This window comes from Seriola aureovittata, chromosome 4 (genome assembly GCF_021018895.1).
Source record: "Seriola aureovittata isolate HTS-2021-v1 ecotype China chromosome 4, ASM2101889v1, whole genome shotgun sequence".
Lineage (NCBI taxonomy): Eukaryota > Metazoa > Chordata > Actinopteri > Carangiformes > Carangidae > Seriola > Seriola aureovittata.
Genome location: NC_079367.1, coordinates 23,516,092 through 23,540,040, shown reverse-complemented (window position 1 = coordinate 23,540,040; position 23,949 = coordinate 23,516,092). Strand labels below are relative to the sequence as shown.

General features: G+C 38.1%; 1 protein-coding gene across 2 annotated transcripts; it reads right to left on the bottom strand.

The window, feature by feature from the left end:
- Positions 1 to 389: 389 nt before the first annotated feature.
- Positions 390 to 23,418, bottom strand: LOC130167404 (SR-related and CTD-associated factor 4-like). Of its 2 annotated transcripts, none has more exons than XM_056373567.1 (18): positions 23,192 to 23,418; positions 21,875 to 21,958; positions 20,633 to 20,677; positions 20,318 to 20,479; positions 20,103 to 20,220; positions 19,817 to 19,950; positions 19,553 to 19,699; positions 19,372 to 19,445; positions 18,588 to 18,684; positions 18,221 to 18,304; positions 17,920 to 18,005; positions 17,377 to 17,564; positions 15,365 to 15,465; positions 15,150 to 15,263; positions 14,884 to 15,040; positions 14,699 to 14,793; positions 1,571 to 1,709; positions 390 to 1,461 (listed from the first exon to the last, which is right to left on the bottom strand). In XM_056373567.1, exons 1-18 carry the CDS (start codon positions 23,219 to 23,221, stop codon positions 1,031 to 1,033), a joined length of 2,286 nt encoding a protein of 761 aa, XP_056229542.1. In that variant the 5' UTR covers positions 23,222 to 23,418; the 3' UTR covers positions 390 to 1,030. The 2 variants fall into 2 exon arrangements, with proteins under 2 accessions (XP_056229542.1, XP_056229540.1); XM_056373565.1 differs by having other exon boundaries at positions 390 to 1,464; positions 23,192 to 23,417.
- Between the last annotated feature and the right edge of the window lie 531 nt (positions 23,419 to 23,949).

Sequence of the window (23,949 nt, the reverse complement as noted above, 5' to 3'; positions counted from 1 at the left end):
GCTTCCCATCCCCTGCACACACGGAAGCCTTTTCATCAAGGACAGCAAATACATTGCACAAGGAATGAGATAAAGGCTGAAGTCCATTTAAACAATCAGAAACAAAATAAGATCATGGTTTAGCCAGCTTTATCATAAAGATCCCATATCAAAAATCTAAATCATGGGCACGTTTAATATGAGACACTGCAGATTACTATTTTTGAGTAAGTCTATGTTCCACAGTACAGAGGTTATGTCTGTTCCACAGAAAGTGCCTGAAAACTGTTAATGTTGAGTGATGTAATAAAACTGAAAATAACCTCGAATGCAGGACAATTTATAAAGTAAACAGTTCTCTTAAAGAGGTTGAAAATTTCAGATTGATCAACACAAATTAAAACACCTGATCAAATGGTAGTCCCTCTTTTTAATATTCACTGCACATGATCCATTAAGGTGTGATCTTAATGTACAACAAAGGCTGGCCATGGTAACAGGCATTACTCTACCCTCTACTGGCAGGACATGAAATCCTCTTCAGCTTCAAATGAAATCCATCTTCCCTGGTGAAGGATGAAATATCAGTGTGGTACAAAGTAATTTTACTAAAAACAAAATACCAAAAAGGTATGAATCATAGATTTTTACACTCTTCTTCCATACACAAAAACCCCAGTGAGGGAATAAGCTCAAAAATACAGACTGCCTTCGCTTTTAAACCTCCAACTACCAAGATTACAGACTTAAGCATATACTACACAACTTCAAATATACAAAAAGATAGTAAACAGCTACAAGCACGTTCAGTATTTACAGCAAAGTCTCTTCTCTGTTGAAATCAAAGGAACATGGGTCACATTCAGAACACCCTGTCTTGTTTTTCATTTGTAACTTCCAAAAAGGTTCTGGTGGTGTAAAATAAAGTAGGAACACAAGCCTCTGCACCCCTCTCAGGGCACAACAGTACTTGTTGAACCAGATGTCTTGATGTTTATTAGTATCTGTCACAGTGGTTCAGCATCCATTCCCGTAAGGTCCGAGCCAAGCTCTACCATCTCCCTCTGTGGAAAGGTGGGCACCCGAACCCTGGCCTCCCATTTCGGAAATGCCTTCCTTCTCTGTCATCCATGCCCTCTGGTCCCATAGACGGATGTCGATGGAAAGGAGGACCACGAGGAGGGAAGGGCATCGGCATTCTGAACCTGTCCGGTGGAAACATGGGTCCTCCGGGCATCATTTGCGGAGGCATGTGTGGCATGTTTGGAGGTGAGAGGAATGGAGGTAGATGAGGATTTGGCATGCCAGGAGGAGGCTGCAGAGGAGGCATACCCGGTCTGGGACCCTGTATGACTGCTGGGCCTGGCAGGGTCATCACTGGTGCTGCAGGAGAGCCCAGCTGGTTGTCACTACCTGCATCTGAGAGTGTACCTTTTTCTCTATTAGAATCCTTGGTGGAGTCCTCTGGAGGTTTTAGACTCCCTGCTGCAACAAGACAATGTTGTCATATCATCATAAAGGCCAAAGAGAACTTTTAATAAACATGAAGGAAGAAAAATCCACCGTACTTTCTTCTAAATAAATGTCTTACCTGGTGCCAACTTTGAAGGGTCAAACTCAGGGGGGATGAACGGGGCTCCTCCTGGAGGCATGGCTGTAGGGGACAGCATAATGGGGCCAGGGAAAGCAGGTGGACTTCTGATGGGTGCTGCCTGTTGAACCGCTGGCACCTGGAAGACAAAGAAACACAAAGACATCCCAATTAAGATTAAAGTAAAATGAGAAAGAAATCCCTTTGAAGCAGTGAACTGAAGAAACCGTATTAACATCTTCTGACTTCACACCATGAAGCACTTGATTGTATGTTTGAAGAAAAAAAAAAAAAGTCTGGACGAGTAATTTCGTACAGCATTTCTGCAAGTTTCTGCAAGAAGACAGTATTATTATTCATTATTATACTCCAGAGCTAACAAATCAAACTACATGCACACAAAAAAAACAAAACAAAACATACACCATGTCAAGCATTGTTAAAAAGGTGCAAAAATAGAGGCAAACACACATAGTAACGGTAAGCTTTGTATGGTAAAACAGTCTTTCTTCATTGGATATAATCTGCAACAATCTGTAGTCAGGTACCCATAAAAACATTGAGCAACTTAAGTCCTTTGGACAAAAGGTCAGATTTCCTTGAGTTGCATCGCTTCAATTGAAGCACGCACACAAACGCCACTCGGGTAGATTTGATCTACTCATGAGAGGCTTGTTCGAGCAACTCAACTCACAGCTACTGCTCACATATCATAAATAAAGCTGTGGCTCAAGTTTCCAGTTCATCATTTCTTACTCAGTAACAATGTGAAAGTGGGAAAGATTGGATCAGAACTAAGTGAAAGTGTCAGAAGTCAGATTGTTATTCTAAGCAAAGAGGGGCTTTCTCAGCATCAAATCATGGCTAGACTACAGGTTTCTAAGGGGGCAGTGCAAGGAGCTCTAAAACGCTTTGCAGGAACTGGATCAGTTGTATCCAAAGCACGATCAGGCGGACACAAAAGTGACCACACCATCGGAAGATCAATACATCAAGCTTAGTTCCCTGAGAGATAGAAAAGCAACTTCATTACAGATACTGAAACTGTTAAATAAAGAACACAAGATTTCAATCAAGAAAAGTACTGTTAAAAGAGGGCTGTCTTGAAGCGGCCTCAGAGGACTACTACAGTTTCTAACCTACTTCTCAGGAGGGGAAACCAGGCTAATGCTTGGGGTGGGCTAAGAAATAAAGACATTTCACAGTGGATGACTGGAAAAAAAAAAGTCCTATTGCATTTTGGTGTTGTTTCTGTATTATTGCTCTATTGTTTCGCTGCATGTTATGTGTGTTTCTCTGTGATTCTCTTTTTCAGCGTCGCTGTAAATTTCTATCACATTGATGGTTTTACAAGTTTGAGATTCATGGCAGTAACAGAAAGGTGTACGTAAGGAGATGAACAGAAGAATGATACCGCAGTGTATCAAACCCACAGTGAAACGTGGTGATGGGCAGTCTGGGGGTGTTTTGTGTACTCTGGAATTGGACACAGAATTCACTACACCCTGGCCAAGGAGAAGCACCTCTCAGCTCTTCAGAGACTACACCCTCTGATTTGCAGCTTTGTGGAGACTGATTTATGCTGCAGCAGGATAATGAGCCCAAACACACCTCAAAGCTTTGCAAGGCCAAGGAGTCCCGACTGTCGGGGGCTTTCCTCCACAGTCACCTGACCTCTACCCCACTGAATATTTATGGGGGCACTAAAAGACTGGGTATGCCAAGCATTTTGTGATATCACAAGAAGCTCTTTGGAACATTGTCAAATCATACTGCGCCACCTTGAGTGCATAGCATCATTAAAGCAAACATTCATGTACATTTTTCAAAGATTCAACTTTTCACTCAAACTGTTAAGATGATATTATCATTTGTAATGAAATAAAATAGTATTAGATTTGAAACAAAGGCAAAATATCTTGACTTTGTGGTCTCAGTCTTTTGTACCCCACTGTAAATAATTGAATATTCAGATGTTTATTCTGTATATACAACATTGTGACATAATGCTGCATATTAAGAGGCTCAATAGCCAGAATACAAAACAATTAGATGATATTATGCATCACGAGATGTCCAAGTCCTTAACTACAAATGAAAAACTGGTACCCACTCATACTGAGAATAAGAAGCCATTTTACAGGCAAAGTATGTTTATGCAGTTCATGTTGTGTTATACATATTCCATTCAGTATAAAGCAGGTCCCTGCTGAAATAATTCTGTGTAAACTTCAGGGTTATCAGGTGAAAGGGAACAATTTCTAAAGCTCTATAGCTTTCAAGTCATCTTCCATTGTATTTAAATTAACCGCCAGATCAAACTATATATGCCTGCTTTGTTACTTACCCCTTGCATACACTGACTGTAGTTTTTGACCCAACATCACACCAGGCTCAGATTTTTTTTAAAATATGTTGTTCAGTCCACTGCTGTCCTTCTTCCTGAAAACAATACCTACAGTCTATTTTTACAGCTCAAAGCCGTGTGTATGAGACAAAGGGTATAACCACCACTGACAAACAGGGGTTGCAGTTGTAGTTGTGTTGAAAATATCTTTAATTTTGTGCACATCACTACATAAATACAACTGATTTGTTGACACTATGCACTTTTTAAACACTGCAACCACACACAGTTAATTTACGCTAAGAGTCATCCGATATGGGAGGATATTTGCCGTTATCAAGGCAAATTGTAGTAGGAAAGTTGGGAATTTTAATTGGTGGAGCTGTCGGCGACAGCTGAAGGAAGTTGACACTTTAGGTTAATTATTAAATCTACAAAGCATTCCAAGGGTGCAAATCACCATCCTTATAACTGAACAATTCACTTATTTCCTACAATACCCCCAAACCAACCAAAATGTTAATTTAAGTTTCTTGTCCCTGCAAGCATACAGTCAGAGTTTGATAGAGTTCTCAGTTAGTTTCAGAGTTACAGTCAACACAATGGCTTTGCTTTAGGTAAAGGTGAGGAGCTAGGTAAGGAAGTGTTAAATTCCTGAAAGGGTACATAGTTCACAAACTCTTTGACAAGGAGATAAAAGCAAACATGCACACATAACTGTTCAGACACACTGCCACCAAACTGCCACTAACTTTAATACAAACATATTTACATGTTTTGAGATATCCTGCTGACCAACAAGCTAACAACAGACACAAGCTATGACTCTGAAAGAGGCCAAGGGTTTCCCTCTGTGATCAGTCTCTGATAGATCACTGAACTGCCACACACAAACACTTCACAAGCTACATTGCACAGGCATACTAATTACTTCCTTTTTCAACGACATAACTGTACTTGTATATTCATAAAACCTGTCAATGACTTGAATACAACTATCAGATGAAGCATGAAGCGACACAGTAATTTTCTGCAGGCCTCTCAGCTGAGATGATTGTGATGATTATTATATATCAGCGAACACATGGTTTATGCACACATCTGACAGTGACTTCATGAAGAATATTCAATTATAAAACATACGAACGGGTATATGGGAATATAAAATGCCTTCAAGCATAAACATTAACACATAATAAAATCTCTAAATGGCAAGTTATCAGTGTTTGGAAAATAAAGGTTATACTGTTGTTATGATGAATGACCAAAGAATGACTAGAATTAGTAATGAAGTCACAGCGAAATTATATCAAACTTTTAAAATGTAAACTGAAGCAAGGTCTGTTACAAAAGTCAGAATACAGGATGTAAAATAAGAAACATGATTATGCTACACGCTGCACCATTTACTGTATAACTGCACTGTTGAGTAATTCAATTTGATAAGAGGTCTAATTATTGAGACACATGCAATTTAAACATTGACGTAAGACCTTTGCTGCATTCATTTAATTCAAACTGCTCATTACATTTGAATTTTTTCCTCAGATGGAAGTAATGTGTCATGCATTCAGCCTACATTCCGAAATCTATCATTAACACAAATTGCATTTCTTCCAATGAATGCATGGTAACTGCCGGTCACACGAACCGAGTTAAAACTCAGCCTACCAGATGCTGCAAGATGCCTCAAGTCTCTGCTTTGATATTCACTCCTTTGTGCCAAAGCTGTCTGTAGGCACACTGGCTGAAAAGTAAGTTCACCTATAAATTTTGTTGCTGAAACAGAATTAAACATGCTGTTACCCTTCAAAATGTGCCTGTCTGACCTCCCACTGCAAAACATCAGCACAACAAACATACAAAAATACCCCTGTCGATTCATGTGTTAAAAAATGAGCAACAATTACAGATTTGTCTCATGTCTGCATGTTAAAAAATGTATATCGCCCATTAAATGGAAATCATCTAATTCTGTTCCACCTAATTTTAATCATGTGTTGTGGGACTAGATGATCTCTGCACAGGTGATTCATAAATTAATCATTAATCACACATCAACTATAAACATTAAAAGTACTGAAGACTATTTAGAATCATTTATGTAATATTTGGTGAATCCGTTTCATATTATGAAATATTACTGCAGCTGAATTCTGACACCCAGTCCGGACTGTTCTCTGTAGGGAGGTATGTCTACTGCCTGTCATGCATACATGTACACACATCAAACAAAGGCATATTACTAAACGATAAGTAAAACACACACATCTAAGCCTAGTACAGAATTTAAAGGTACTATATATATATACTGTATATGTATACATCTATACATTGTAGCAATGTAGTTATTAGTCACACAACATAAGATGTGTGAAAAGAGAGGAAATAGGCACCAAGACAGAACATACTTTGTGTTTCAAGAGAGAACTTGTCTGGAAACACCTAGTGGCCGTCAGAAGAACTGCAGGTAAAGGCACTAGTACACTGGACTGAGAATTTGACAAGAGGTGGTTATTGCTTAATTCCCCAGGAGCCAAATTCTGGTCGGTAAGTAAGTTCTGATGGTTCAAGCTTTGGAATTGTAACATTAAGAAAAGTCATTTTTCCCTTTGTGAATACAACAATTAAAGTAACCTGAAGAAACACAGTTGGGCATTGCAGAGAAAGACGTTTACTAGATTTGACTGTTGTGCTCAGAATCCACTGATGCTCGATCATTAATGATAATTTTTCCATCTTCGCCTAAACACCTTATCACTCCTGGTTAGTGGTGTGTATTTCTGTCTGCTACAATGTCAACTTTTATACTGCCATTAGGGGGCACCAATGTTGGAAATTTTCAAATCTTACACATAGTGGCTTTAAGCTTGCCACTCACACATGCCTTAACCTTATTTGAATTAGTGGGGGTGCAGTGTTTTTTTTTTTTTTTTAGTTTTGGCTCCTTTTTTCTAAAGTTGCCTACAGCAGCTTTAAAAGTAGAATTCTTTTTTTTCTTTTTTAAAATAAACAACTAAGGCTTGATGGATGTGAAAAGGATCCAATTAAAATTTTACATTGTCGTTTATATTAATGTAAGAAAAACAAAACACTTTACACTAAATTGTTCCAAATCATTACCCGGACATATGAGATGTACAGAGTATCATTTAACTACCTGCAGCCAAGAAGTCAATCACTGAGGCAACATAATGACAAAAGCACCTGCCATATTTTTCTATGTGCACAACCTTTCGTGTTGTTTAGCAACTACAAACACACAATTAAAAGAAAGAGCAACCGGTACATAAGTCAAACAGCCTTGATGCTGTCAGCAACAGGGGGTCTACTCTTACCCTGGTGTTTTACTCCATCAGCAGAAAATACAGGATAACAGCTGCTTCATTTTTCCTGCAGGCTAACTCCACTGAGGAAAACCTACGAGCCAGGCAGGTGGGCTCGTAGGCTTTGATCAGGACTCTGATGCATATCAACTCAGTGCTTTCACTAGTCAATATAATTCCTTTGTTCTTTGTTTACACCTGCTACTTATATAAGACATGAAAAGACAGTAATGAGGCAGCTCTACAATAACCTGGCCTTCAGATCGAAGAGCTCAGATTATCTATGAGTAAAAAGATGACAGAAAAGATTCAAAGGTCCATTCCATTATGAATGAGCCTTTCATTACCTCTCAACCATTCCACAGTATCATCCAAGAGCGGGAATCCCAATATCCAAAGATCATTTCTATAACACTCACCTTTGTGAGGACTCATGTGAGTCTGGTGTTCTCCACACTTGGATATAGACCACTGTTGTATTACTTGATGCAACTGAAGAATTCCCCTCTTTCCTTGAAATGTCTTTTCACATGAAAATGACTGAAAGGAGAAGACTGCTCAGATTTTACATTGTAATTCATGATAATAATAATAATGACTGAGCTACCTGAACCTTACCAGTACACGCAAGAAGGGGGAGACAGACCTGTCATGCATAAAACGTGTAAAATAATAAAAAAAAAAGTATCAAAAAGGAAAAAAACCCTGAATCTCTCATCATTCTCCTTTCCCCTCCTGTCTAGCACAAATTCACAACACTGTATTTCTATTATATATATATATATATATATAAGCACAGGGTCAATGGTGTTAAAAATGCAAAATCTTAGTGAAATCTTGAATCCAAAAATCAACCTAACATGTAATTACTATGATATATATAGTAGACTATTGATGACACTATAGTTTTTAAGCATAAAACGGTACCTTTTCAATAAAACATTTTCAAAATAAATATCCACATAAAAAAATTCATTTGGGACTAGCTTTGCAATTTTTTCATCATAATTCTGCAGCTGTCCGGTAGACATATCATGAATCCAATTTTTGTTTTTAATTTATTAATTAATTTTTTTTTTGTTTAAAAGGCACATGATTATTTATAAGTGAGCAGTCTCTCTTAAAAACTGACAACTGTTTAACATAAAATGTGTATTATTCAATATTCTGAAAATATAGTATAAAATATATTTTCTTTGATTCAACTGGGAAAATTCAAAATCTAATGTCCAAGTGAGAAATGTAAGTCTATTTCATACATTTACAGAATGCTACTTTACTGGCTGCTGAATTTTGTAACTGTTTTTGTTTCGTTTTTTTGTTTTACATTCTGTATGTCCTTAAAGTTCATAGTAGGCAAACAAAGGGGGAGGGAGTCTTAAGATGCAAAAAAGTGAGAGATTTTAGAAAGCTCCACATATGCATGATGGCATGTATAACACAGGAAAGGTTTGATCCGCAGCTACTCTGGATTGCAATGTTTTTGCATCTCATGGCTCCCTTCCTCTGTGTACTTTTATTGAGCCGCTTGGGAAGTCTATTTCTCCACTGTTTTCGTGGATTCCATAGCAAAATACATGTTTTCAATGTTACTTAATTTACTACTGAGTTGCCCACTTTTGCTTGTTTTACTCTTCCCACACACATTGTTTTATGATTTGATTTGGTTTTTAAAACAGTGGAGAAAACTGGCTTCCAAAATACCATAATTACTTCAAAAAGAAGTGGGGGGGTGGGGGCTGGGGTATTTAAATAGAGGTTGACATTTTGAAAAATAGACCCTGTGTAAACTACACATACGCCATCTTTGCATTCTCTTCAGTTAGAGTTGTCTTTTGTGTGCTAAACTTTTGTCCTTGCCTTGGCCTCTGTCATGGTTTTTTACCTTTTCATTCCAGCAGTTTATTTGTGAAAAAGGGCTGCCATTTTTTGTTGTATCCGCTTTACCTCAACGTGCCTGGTTACCTGTAGGAGCAATAGCAGATAGTTGCACTGGAAATGTCCTGTGATGTTGCCTGTTTGGTTATTTAGGACTCAGAACACACACACACACACACAATGCTTCATCATCATCATCTTGAAGCCTGTGTACCTGATGAGGAGCCAATTTAGGCTTGAAATGTTGTATTCTTTCCAAATGTAAAGACAAATATTTTTTAAAGCGGAACAGTCAACAAAGTATCTTCAATTATTTAGACTCAGCACCTGGACATGAAAGTTGTCCATGTTTCACACACTGGTTATTTATCAATGGAAAATTGATAAATACACTACCAAACATGGACCCAGGGATGCAGACATCCAGGGTCGTTTTAAATTTTCCGACCTTCCAATGAAACGTTGAGCTCATACAAATAAGCTTTAACATCACACCCAATCATCAAAAAGTAGAAGAGCATCAGAGCCAAGTTGTCAGGAGTGATGTTTGGCATCTGGCATGAGATTAGGTAGGAAGTAGGAAGTTATGTACAATTCACAGGATTAGAGATCAGTCACTTGGCCTTGGAGTGAAGAACAGATTTTTGGTATCAAAGAAATCTCTAAATATTCTTAAAAAGCTCAGTCCTGGATATTCAGGACCACTGTAGAGGGTCCAGGGGAATACTTCTGAATCCTGAGATGAAAATATGGAACACAGGAGAAGATACCTGCTGTTTTTTTTGTTGTTTTTTTTAAAGCTACTGTAGGTACCTTGTAAGAGTATTAAAAAAAGTGGCACAAACTCCGTCAACCCCACAGTGTTGAGCAGACATTGCCTGAACACTTCAATTCAACTGCATGTTCACCAGGCGCTGCTTAGCCATGTGTGTCTTTCTTGACACCTTTCTTCCTCGACCACTTCTCTCCTCCTCTCTGCTGCACATGAAGAAGCTTGCCGTCAGTGAAACTCCATCCTTTTAGCGTAACATACACTGGCCAAGTCACGTTAGTTGACGTGTTATTTGACACCCGTACCACACACCACACAGGCCATACAGACACAGCAGAGCCAGTCAAAGTACAGTAGCTGAGATGTGCTGATCCAAGGAGAAAATGTGATGAAATTCCAGCTTTTCTGGAGAGTTGACTCGTATTAGTGCTGGAAGGACAGTGACATGTCCTGGCATGTACATGTATGCCAAGACATCATTGGTGTGTGGGATTATGTAGATACAAACACAGAAAACATTAGGTGTCGGTGTTCTGATGCATGTCAAACAATGCAGTCTGAGCAAAACGTGTTGCTGGGCCAAACAAAGCCAAACTTAGCTTGCCATCGATGCTCAACTGATTTGTACAGGATAATGTTGTAGGTATCTATTAACGGAAAACAAAATAGTTTACATCAGTTTGTATTACTATCTGAGTATCCAAACATGTGGTCAAGTAATCCTGCAATGTGTAAAAGTTTCTGTGATTTGCACAGGCAAAGCAGAAAACCAAACACGAGGTAACTAAAGAAGAAAAAAAAAAAAAAAAAACTCCAGACCTACACGACTCCCATGGATGCTATGTCTTTCATTCAAAATTGAGTGGTCATTATGTGGGTATTTAAGACTGCTACTGCAGAACTTTTTGTAGTGATAAGTTATCTTCAAAAAGAAAAAAGGGCATAGCTTCAGACTTTCAAGGCTGACAAGTGCAGATTTCTGTGAAATCCCATAATGCACAGAATAAGAGGGAAATTTAGAGAAACAGCGAGACTTAACGCCGCAAGACTTGACTACTAATCATTTCCAAATTCAGCCTGTTTCACCAAAAGAAAGGCTGTTCTAGCTGAAATTTGGACAGAATATATGGCAGTTTTTTGCTGCCATGTCACATTTAAAAAAAAAAAAAAAAAAAACCTGCACACCAACATCAAGAACAGGGAGTTTCTCATCCTGCTCAGGGGACCCTCCCTGAAGGTGCTGTGATGAAGTTATATATGGTAGCTGGCCTAAGAGTAGACAAGTCAAATCTTTCAAATTATCTTTGAAAGAGCAACAAATCAGTGATTCATTATCTCTACTAATTGATTTTTTGCATCCATGTACATTTTATATTCTTTGGTATAAAGCTTTCATTAATTGCCCTGAATTTTCATCTTGCCAAGAATGGCAGTGTGATGAAAGAACTGCAGGAGGTATAACAAGCTGTTTCACAGCTTCTAGACCAAGTTTAGCACCAAATACATCTGACCTTGTGTCATATCATGATTGTACAGGCAGACATTTGGACACACATCCCTATTTGGCCATAAACATTTGGTTTTATTCATTACTGCAAAAAAACAAAACAAAAACAAGTAATTTAAAGTGCTTATTTGAAATTTTTTATCTAGTTTAAAGTTGGCAGCTCCTTCCCACGAAATACCATAATATATAAACTTCTACAAAGTGGCATCAGTGTGAGCAACAGAGTGTTGCATTTTAAGGTTTTTGTTTTTATTTCTATATTATATATACTTTTTCAAATAAGGCAGTAGGCTTGGCCCTCATCATGGTCTAAACTGCCAAGGTATTGCTAATGTTTGAAAGGCTGCAAAGCTGTCTGGCAAACTAGAGCTAGTATCTTTTACTTATCTTGTCCAAGTACAGAGACATAGTCATAGCTGATTCAGTTGCTTAACAATTGATTTTAAGACAGACAGTTTTGTAGCTAAGGATCAATTATTTGATCTATGGTGTTTCAAGCTGCATGTCCAGTATAAAGACAGGCTAACTGTCTTTAAACTGAATCTTACTGCATGTAAGGCATGGACAGTGAATATAAAATAGACAAAAACTATTCTGAACAACCTCTTAAAGAAAACTTCTTAGGAGTGGCAGATGTGATTTGATTATAAGTTACCATTTATCCTTTCATGAGCAATGACCCTGGCATAGTTTTGTTTAGCAATATTCCTCTAACCAAAAACATGTCTTAACAACTTCAAAAATTATATCTCCTGTCAAGTTTTTATTATCAGTTTAGTGCCAGATTTAGCATAAGTTGCTAAAGGTGCTGTCAGCTTACCTTGTCTCCCACTTTGACACTCTTCCTCCCAATCGGACCTTTAAGTCCCCAGCAGCCTACGGTCAGATACTCTCGGCCTTGTGACACGTAAGCAACTTTTCTTCCAAGTGAGGTGCTCAGTTTAGCAGGACTGGTAAGTATGGCAGGTTGCACATAGTCCAGCTGGATCATGTTTTATTTAAGCTAGTTTGCAGACCATTTATTCAGCATGTGGTCATGGGGGAATTTAAAATTCAAACAAAATTGCTGAATAAAAGTTGGATTTTGACATCATATTGGACAACTAGCATTTTTTTTTCAGATTTACTTAGTTATTGCATGCTAACATTCAGTTTGTATATTCATATTGTATCACGTTTGCGGTTCACACCCATTGGAACCAAACAGATCACCAAGATGATCCATCTAATCACATTTCAATATTTTTGTTGTCATTTTATGTTTTCTTTTTGTTGTCCACCACTGGTGGATGGTTTTTTGTAATTAGATGTGAAAACATTTCATACACAACTACTGATGTCTTTGCCAAACCCAGACATTTTGGATAAGAGAACTTAGTTACTGAAAACAGAGAAAGAGTAACAGAAATGCTTCCCTCTACACATACCACAGTAAAGTTTTTTGCATTACCCACTTTATTTGAATACGTTAAACTGCACAATACAAGATTACTGAGTGAAGATGCAAATATTTTGCAAAGAAAAAGAAGAAAGGGATGAATAAGCAGTGTTGAATGCAATGCCAATCAGCAGAGGAGCTTATCTGAATTGTGGACGAAAATCTCCAAATTAGATTTGTTGAGATTATTTGGTGAGTCTGAAACAATCCTTATGAGGCAAAGAAAGATGTGAATGACATGGTGTCAGTTCCTATTACAGAGTCAATAACCTGATACTAATTAAAGATGGAAACATGACGATTTCTCTTTTCATAAAACAGGTTAAATTCAGCACTCCAAAATACTATCATATCTGACATCTGTTGCACTCACCTTAACTGAGAAAGTTTTTTTAAAAGTCTTGGACTGCTGTGACATGTAACCATTACAGGCTGCCTGACCTAATTGACAAAGTTTCACAATAGTCAAGCTCAGTGTTCAAGGCCAATGAGAAGAACTACTACTGAAAGGTGAGTCTGTCAAACCTCCAACAATTAAGTTTGAGTTTTGAAGGGTGACAATTATGACAATTATTAAGCACTTTTTTTTCACGTTTTACTGTGGGGTTAGGTGAAAGAAGGAATAAATCTGATAGATATAATATTTATCCAATTTATACTATATTATAATCAAATTAAGTATCTTGACATTTCTGCTTCATTAGTGTTACATTACAACACAATTAACCTCTAAATGAACAATTTACATACCATTTCCTGGCTTTTCAAGTAATATAATGTTTTATCTTGGCCTCGATATCAGCAGCCTATTTGTTGTGTAAACTAGACTAGATAGGACAAGTAACTCACAGTAAAATGGTGGATACAATTAGCATTGACCAAGCCTGTGGGTGATAGCATGGTAAGTATCGTTGCTTCATATATCAGTTGGTTTAACTATTAATGAACTCAATCAATAGCATAGCAGAAGCATAGGTTTTGTTACAATGGTTATGTTTGGCCTAACATAGGCTACATCCACACCACGTTTTAGTTTTGAAACGCATTACATTTGCTACGTTTACATCTGGTTACTCCAGAGTTTTCGAGTCTGTAAAACTGAGACTTTTGGAAATGCTTCCAGCCTCATTTTAATTTGAAAACTCTGGTTGCATTTAGGTTTGGAGGGGCAGGAACTGAGACTTTTGGAAACAATGACACAGACAGCTATGCTTGCTTCCTGATTGGGTCTTATCATTCACAACGTATCCCTCCTAGAATCATGGATTTGATGGATAATGGTCCTGGTATTGCTCTAATATGCTGCGGTATTCACTTTGCGACGACTCCCAATCTATGTTTACCGCTGTCATGACCGCCTTATCTTAACTTTCACTTTCAGCAACAGTTCCACCTCGTCTTCAGTTCAAGCAAAGAAATCACTGCTCTTACTTTTCGCCATTCCTCATTCATAGTATTTCAGACATGCAAGTTGGCAGGTCAAGTATTTTCTGCAACTAAGCAACCAAATGCAGAGTGGCAATCTGCTTCCTGTTTACACCAGCCTGCCATATGTGTTTTCAGCATTCAATGAACAGTGCTTAGGACTTCTAACATCGTACTACATTACAACGACTACAACAATTCTTATCATTTTTTGGTTTTGAAAAAAATTAGTCATTCACTTGGGAAATGTCTTTATATTTAAATATGCAGTTTTTTGGGGGGAAAATGAGAGGGTGGTTCAGATAAGCTCCACTACTCATTTGCAACGATAATTTATTTTCCTTATAGCCTCCACAAGAGAGATTGTGAATTACGCCTCCAACACCAAGGTCATTCATTAAAAAGAAGGTGTTTTAAAGACTGTATTAGCATTACCTGAATGTGAGCAGGGATCGTTCCATCTGCTGGTACACTTTCCAATGCTCCATTTACAGTTGCCTGCTTATTGAGGTCCCTGGCATTATTCCATTCTGCATAATGGAAAATGTAATGACAACATAAGAAAAAGTGCATACAGCAAATGAATCTTGGCTATGCTAAATGAATAGTGAAGTGTTTACCTGGATTTAGTGTCTCTGTATCCAGCATGCCCCCTTCCCGATAGCTCTCCAACTCCTCAATTTTGACTTTGCTCCAGGGAATGTAGGTAACTCCCCGATCCACATCCCAGAACTTTTTGTGAGCCGATTTTATACCTTTGTTCAAAGCCCAAGCAATCTAGGCAAGAATGACAATAAGTATACTCATCATGTTATCAAACAAAACAAGTTATACAGAACCAACATATAAGTGGAAATAAAAGCAAAATGCTTAAGAGATGGTGTACCTTAACTGGTTTCTGATTAACTTTGTACGACCCCCTACTGAGCTTGTTCAAAGCTGTGTAGGCATCTTGTCTGTGAACCATTACAATATAGGCACAACCCCTCGGAGGAATCATCTGAACACACAGAGAAAAAAGTAGTAGTGACATACAGGATAACATTAGCTTTAAATTGTAGATGCTCACAAGCATCTTTGATGCAAATTGTCCATACTTACATTGATGGACTCAATCTGGCCAAACTCTTCCAAAAGAGACATCACGTCAGACTGCTGTGTTTTTTTGTCTAGTTGTCCAACCCAAAGCGTAGTGGTGCAAACTACAAGCAAAAACAGATTAAAAACAGTTTGAGCATCTATTTAAAATGGGAATACTTCATACTTGTACTGGTGTGTAATGGATTGACTTTACATTAGAATTTACAGCTCAATTGTAATGGTTAATCATTGTCCCTGGGCAACTAGAAAGCATGAAATGGATGTCAAATGTAGTTGTCAGGTTCATGTTGTTATCTTTTTTTCCTTTCTTTTTTTTTTTAATCTCTTGAAAACATGAGCCAATAGTTTTAAGTGAATTCCACTTCAAATCATAGGAGTCCTAGCTTAGGAGGGATTTAGGAAACTGAGCACAGAAACGACAGAAATTTTTACCTTAGTGGGGAGGTGTGGTTGACCCCTTTGCTAGGTATGGCACATTCTTTTAAAAGGGTGTGATTAGTTGATCAAAACAAAGGCCCTGTTCAGACCTGGCATTAACACCTCGGGTGACAAGATAACAAGTGGACCGCTCTAAACACAGGTGTGAACACACCCAAGATGCGTTGAGGACGCATTTGAGATCTGATCACTTTGACCACATGAAGAGGTGGTCTGAGCCACATGTGGCCACATTCTTTTAACAGTATTAATGCAAATGTGTCCTGGGCCACACTGAAGGACCATCTACTCAACTGACGTCCTCTGCCACAGTCTAATTAGTCCTGCCAGTTTCATAACGAACTCAAAATATTTTACTATTTAAACTGGTTGAAACCTTATTTCAGTGAAGACCTGTGAGCAGCGCAATGATTCACTCAGCCCTCCGTGCTTCTTTCTCTTCATTATGAATAGTATTTGATGTAATGAACATCTCTGCTGGATAAATTGTAAGCCATACTTTAAGAGTAGCCTACAAAACACAGACCTACTTGCACAGTAGCTTATTCGCATACTCAGTGTTATAATTATTTGCTTACGTATATTTACCATGCTGGTCATTTTAGTACTTAATCTATTTGATATTTAAAAAGGGAAAATGGTCATTAAGTAGTGGCACTGCTTGGCATGTAAATCTACCATAAACCATCAAACAACAATGGAATAAAGTAAAACCCAACTGGACAGATGTTTACCATCATCTCAATTAGTTGATGTTAGTTGATATGCGTTACAGTTGAAGCAAGACGGGAAATACCAGCACACAAACAGAATTCTTCACACACAAGTGAGTGATATACCACAAAAAAATAACTTAAAATTTATTTAATGACATAATGACGCAATTTTCTCCTCTGCTTAAGACACTCTTAAGCCTCTTAAAAGTCCTCCTCCCTACTCCAAACAGTTTTTCCACCCGAATAGCTCTATTACGTATTACGAACCTTTACCATATCTAGTCTTCACAGTAAGGGGAAATTCTTGGAAAATTTAATAATTCTAAGAATTGTCTTAGAATTTTGTCACTAGGAGCAACTCTTTGTACTAGGAACCTTTATGAATATAGCCCCAGATGTTTCCATGCCAAGCATACATTTCTAAAATTTGCTGTTGGATGCTGAACATCTCATCTTGTCTAGTGCCTTTCATGTCATGGTCTTTCAAGACCATCAACCAAGTCACTGAATATAATAAGAAATATAAGTGACTTATAATAATCACTTTGGGTCCTGGCAGCTTTGATAACTTGTTTTAATAAATTAAACTATTTAAGGATTACTCAAAGAACAAAATCATGAAAATAACTGATGATGGCAATTGTTTGTTACAGGTAGATAAAGAGCAATGTTGTTAATATATATATAATATATTAGACATAATATTATATCTATCATATTTGAAATCAAAGTGGCTCCTGTCGACATGGTTATACATGGTAGATATTGTAACTGCAACTTGTATGTAGTGGTGATTCCAGCCACTATGCACTGTATCGTAGGTGACATTCACAAGTGTGTTTCTGTTGTAGCACATACCACTGAGTGTCTGGCTCTTCATGCTGGGAAGACCCTTCTGTCTGCGCTCTCTGTCCCTCTCTCTTTCACTCCTGTCTTGAGAGCGCGAGCGAGATCTCCAGCGCTGTTCTCTGGAGCGAGAATGAGAGCGTCGATGCCTTGACCTTCTTGAGCGGGACGAAGATCTTGATCTTCTCCTCCTGGGAGATCTAACACACACACACACACACAAACACCCACACACACACACATACACACACAATCAGCTAAGCATGGTGTCACTCAGTAGTGAGTTATCTTTTTCAGCATTAGCTGAATAGGTAGATGACAACATGAACACAGAGTTCTGGGAGTCCATGACAGCAGCTGCGTGTCAGTGCCTGTTTTGCGCCTAATTGCTCCAAGCTTTCTGATGTGTAATTATTTCTTAGCCCGATGTAACATAAACAACAGTTTCAAAATGCACTTTGGCAAGTGTAACGTGCCCCAATAAAAACGGGACTGCATTAGAAAAGATGCAACTGAAATCTTCTACAATCATCTATGATGAGGACAGCCTCTTACCTGGAACCAGATCTGGATCTTGATCTCCTGCCATAGCCTCTGTGTCTACCCTCTCGCCTCATATTTGGGTCTTCTCTTAAATTTCCCTATTACAATAACAACATAACAATTTTATTTTTCCCAAATTAATGAGCAGAGGATTAGTCTATTAGATTAGACTAGTAAGAAAAACTGCTGTGAAAAACTTTTGACATTCAAATGCAAATGGATGACACTCTAGCTGGAAGCTAGAAGCTGAAAGTCTCTCTTTCACTGGAGAGACATTCAATCAGGTTAATCTAAATTGGGTTTGAAGATTTACCCGTGAATGTGAATAAGCCTCATTTATGGAGTGGCATCCATCTGGTATCATATGATGTTCACCATGACTCATTCCTCCACTGTGCTACAGGATGACAAAGGGACAGCCACAGAATAAAGTTAAAAATCATACACCACAGGGACACTGACCACAGTACAGCCAAACTAAAGCTTGTAGGTCCACACGGGTCATCCTCTACGCAACCAAAACATAAAACTGTAACGTTTGTGGTTTGACAACTCATGGGACAAAGGATGAAAAGAGTAACTTAATTTGCTTCAAACAATTTGTGGACAGCATGCTGTATTATACTTGAGCGTATTTGAAAGTTAGCAGAGTTATTATATAAACAGTTATAACTGGATACCTCTATACCACCAGTCTGTCCCATCATATGTGGATGAACATTCTCTGCGTTGGGCATCTGACCAGGGAAGTGGTTAAACACATTTTCAGGAATGCATCTGTCATGATAAAATATACAAACAGTGAGAGACTGGGTGTTACAAACCTACATGCAGCCTACCTAAGTGCAGATAAGACTAATAACATTTATAACATCTGCATTCATTAGGGGCTAGGGCATTGTAATATAACTGAGAGATCAATAATATTCTTATCGTCACTGTGCTTTTAATGTTGTGACAAGTCAATATCTGCATAACACAGCTATTATCACTGACTGATGTGTCACTGGTTATATGCACATTGTAAATGTGTACTTAAGATCTAGAAAAAAAAAAAAGGTTCACTGCAGTGTAAAACTTGGCACAAGATGTGTATTGTTGGCTGTTTTGCTTATTTGTCCTTGAGGTCTTTCCCTCTTCTTAAAATTATATCTACTCCTTTTCCCGCAACAAACAATCCAGACTCTATGAATATGAAAATATTGTTCATTTAAAAAGTTTAACTATAAGTTACAAGATATGTCCTACTTCACTGAAGAGTCCATTCTCAGTGTTGTTTGCACTGAAGGATTCAAGTTTCCACATCACATTTGTTTAAGTTAAAAACTAGACCAGGACTGGCTTTCTAATGTAATTTTGATGTCACAAAACTAATATTGAAGGCCTATGTTGTGTTGTTGTTCCTGCACTTAAATACATAAAAAGTACAAAAAATACATAACAAATGTATTTTATGAAACTTACTGTGACTGGGCAATAAGTTCTTTAGGAGTTATATCCTCAGGTTCATCATCATAGTCAAAACGATCAAGGAGTTTCTGAGGAAATATATTTATAAATATGTATTACACAGTGAAGTAAATGAGAAGAATAATTTGTATATATCCACAGCAGGTTATGTTGCGAAACTGAGCTCCAGCATTACCTCAGCTAAAGAGCTTTTCTTTTCTGTGTGCGCACTGTAGGGGTTGAGCTGGGCCACAGGCATCTGGGGAGGGTTTGGTATGTTGTTTGCGATGGCAGCTGCCAGGGTCTTATCTGCCTGCTGGAAGTTTTGGAGAACCCTCTGCAGCTAAATGGGGGGAAGGGAGGAGTCATTCAGAATTTAAACAAAACTGCTGTCATCCAGTAACACATCTGTATGATATTTGTAGAACTGCTGGAACAAATAAATTAATTTATTGCTTACCTCCTGACCATGGGGGGACTGAAACAGCTGTGCCACAGCAGCTAAGGCATCAGGACTGGGTAGCTGGGGCACAGCAGGCACAGCTGAGGCACTAGTGATAGCAGGCTGTATCTCTGGTTGAGGGTCAGCAGGAACTGTTCAGATACAAGAAAATGATTAACATCTTTGCATAATTGCATGCAGGTCATCAAACAGTGGACAAATTACAACCTCACTCAGGTAACAATCACATGTATTGTTACAAGTGCTCAGAAATTGCCCAAAGATAACATATTAATTTCTCTACCTTGGAGTGCAGGGGGAGGTACAATGGCTCCATTAGCCATATCCATCAGAGGCTGAATGATGTCCATGTCGAACACACCATTCTTCTGCCACAGGTTCAGGACACGGACAATTTTGCTCTGATTTAAAGAAATAAAAGCAATACAGCTCTTGAGATATTTCTTATTATCATTCAGTGTAATTATATAAGACACCAAAAGCACAAACATTGAGTACCTTATCATCCTCTGGGCAACGGTAAAGATTTTGAAAGGTATCTGTGAAGTTCTTCAAGAATCTGGGCCCAAATACATCCTTGTCAACACCAAACTGATGACGTGACTGTCTAACAATGGAGTCGACCACATACAAACCAGGGACCTTTAATTCTGGCTTGCACTGATGTAAACAAACAAACAAAAAAAGCACAACAAGACAATGACAATTAATTGGTCTAATTATGATAATCATAATTATAGTCTCATGACAGAAATGTAAAGTGCCCTCAAATGTTTTATATTTATGTACAGCAATAAGCTCTATAGTACCTACCTTCTTGATGAACTTTTCAACAATCTGGACAACATGTTTATAAAGCTAAAGAAAGACAAAAATTAACATCAGTCACAGAAGACTTCATAATACTTTCAATCATGTCAAGTATAACCGTAGGGGCCATGAACACAAATGAAAGAAATTCTCATTTCCTACATGATTTCTTTAATATGACAAATAATCATGCCATTGTGTGAATGAAAAATGAACCTGCCATTTTTTAATTAGATGCTAGGTTTTCACCTGACATTAAATTAGATAAAAAAATTATTACTTTCCAAGTTCTTCAAAAAGTTTCAAAGCCCATTAAGACCACACAAACATTCGTGTAATTCTAATGATGCCCTTGGAAATGTCACATCCAAAAAGTGAGATCAAGACAGTAAACGCCTTGTTAAATTCTGAATTTGTACATAATTACAAACCCCTGTAGCTTGGAATGATGGAAAAAAAACTGTGTTCTAACATTATGCTATGGAGAATAAAGCCTTGAAAGGTTTCAGACATTACTTGATACAATTAATCTAAATGAAAAGTGGAGACCGATTATAAAAATAAACATCAAACCAAAATGTCTGCAGCATTTTTGCAAACTTAACACAATAGAATCTAAGGCTGCAGTGGAAAGGTCAAGAAAACTGTCATTTCCTTATCACTTTTCCTTGACCTGAATGGAAAACGTCATCTGGTCAAAGAAAGATGTGATGGAGAATTCATAAGGACTTAGGCATCATCTCATTTCCTTTCATACAGGATGGTCCAGTGTACCCTATTCTAAAGGAGATAAGAAATGAAGTGCTGAAGCTCCTTTCCTCAACATTTAGAGAATTCCACCAGCTCTTATGGCTGCCACCTAGATACTTCCAGGTTATTTAGCTCTGTGAAGAACCTTCCTAAGCAAACGAGACGTTTGAACTGCATCCCAAGAGTTATATCTCCACTCGTGTGCCCTGTACATCAAAACACATATCTTAACTTAATGATAAAAAAGCCCATATCAGAAATTTCCCTAATGTCTATCTATGGTTTGTCACTAGCCACCAGAAAGGCTGGAGCTGGACTGCCTAGCTATTGCTCACTCACTGACTAGCCAATAAGTCACTGATGAGCTATATTCGTAGCGATATCTCAGTCAGTTGAAGCCACAGAAATATGGGCACTTCCCAGGACAAAGAGCAAACTCTTGCATTCAACAATCCACACTACCAGAGGTGAGAAGTTGTGCAGTAGTCACTTTACCTTGATAGCTTTGATGGCTGATTTTGTCACAGACATCATTTTAGCACGGGATATTGGAGGCTTCATGTCAATCATGGAGAACAACTGAGGGGTTTTGAAAAAGAATTGTATAAGTTCATTTTAAAAGAAAAATACTAGTTTACAATAACACTGGAAAACATGCTGGTCCTGCTGTATAAAAAAGGCAAACTAGAGCACCAGACAGCCATTTCTCACTAACAAAAAAAATGTAATAACAGCAAACACTTTCCTAATGTAATTAAGAAAACAGGTGGCTTAAACAAGAGTTTTTCATATGATAAGGAATTGTATGTACAGTTTTCAATTTTATTTACTAGATACTCAACATGTCTGCTTTACATAAAGTATACTTCATATGATTTATGTTCTTTTTTTAACTTGTGAAATGTTTAGAACTTACAGGTAACTCAATGAAAATGTTTATTGACAACCTTAAGCTCACCAATATAACTTTACGGCACTGTTTCCTATTTCACATTTGCACCCAACTTCTACAAAAACGTGCATGAAACTGAAATTATAAGAAAGGTCCCCGCTGTTGAACGCATTTTCAATATCTTTATTCTACATGGGTTCATCTTTGAAAGTGCCATAATCGTTTTTGGAAGCTGCACACAGGTTGATATAGCACGTACTCAAATATGACATTTTTAAATGTACCACTCCCTACATGATGTCCAGCCACCCCCACACCACACACACACTCACTTAGGAAACACAGCGAGGCAAGACGACAGAGTGTGCAGGTGCTTATTAAAATGCGTTTAACAAATGCTATCCTGTATAACCTGTATGTGGTGTGCGTTAATAACGATGGATTACTCTGAACTTCCTCAAAATAAGCAACATGGGTTGGTAGCAAGGCTGACGTTACCTGGCAACTGAAAGATGACATTAACGTCAGTTTTATTTGTAAAACTGACAGCACGACACATAATGTTAACTAATTCCACAGGAATGGCTAGGACGCTGTTATTATCCTGTGCTGGCTGACTTTTCATCGTGGTCTCAATGATGCTAAGTTAGCTAGGCACTGAAATCGCAGGCCTTGCAGGGTTACCATTAACGTTGAAGCGTTGTTGAAGCCATATTTACCTTGAAAGCGCCCACACTTAACCGAACTAATGTATCCCCCAAATGTTTACTAATTCTATAGCTAAGTAAATTTAAGTTAATTATAGTTACTGTTAGCTATCCTACAAATTAGACAACTTAATCCACCTGACATTAGTTAGCATTAACGTTAGCACTCGGGTCTAGCTCTTTGGAGTGGGATAAAACAAGAGCAAACTTTACCTCCATGTTGAACGCGTTCACTGCATCCATGGTGGTTGGTTGTACAGAAAACCGGGTTGACGAAGGGGATATTTCGTTGCTTTATCCTATCATTCGCGTGTAGTCATAGAGCTAACAACATAACAACCAGCAACACTGAAACGCTCAATTTCTGGTGTGGTCACATTGCTAGTGAAAGCTCTACTATGCTAGGAATTGCTACTAGCTTCGCGGTTCCACCCCGTGCGTGATTGCGCATCCGTAAACGTGTGACATCAAGAGATAATGATGCCTTCACGACTATCGGAAAATTGTCATTTAAAGTCATTTGGATCTCTTATTGTATGCGATCGCTTTCCCATATGTATTTCTTGATTGTCAACATGGTGATCAACTTCACTTTACTCTTTTCTTTCAAATATCATAAAATTACCCGGGATCCACGCTTCGGTCTAACCACGATTAGACTATCATGGAGCGGCCATGAAGGCGGCCTGTCTGCGTAGTGGTGCTCATTTGTGACCTGAGCCTCCAGGACCATTCCCACTGCAAAGGCTAGTTCAACTGCTTGTCACCGTTTTTTACGCGAATGTTTATGCGGACTTCAAGGCTGGCCTTCATGATGTCCACTTATAGCCGCTAATAGCAGTAGTATTGGTCTAAGAGTGAAACAAAAACCTTGCCAAATATATGGGCTGGTGTTAACGTGCAGAAACAAGAGTTCATGGTCCACGAACTGGCAAACTTAGGTATCCAACGCACAAAAACCAAAGTAAAGC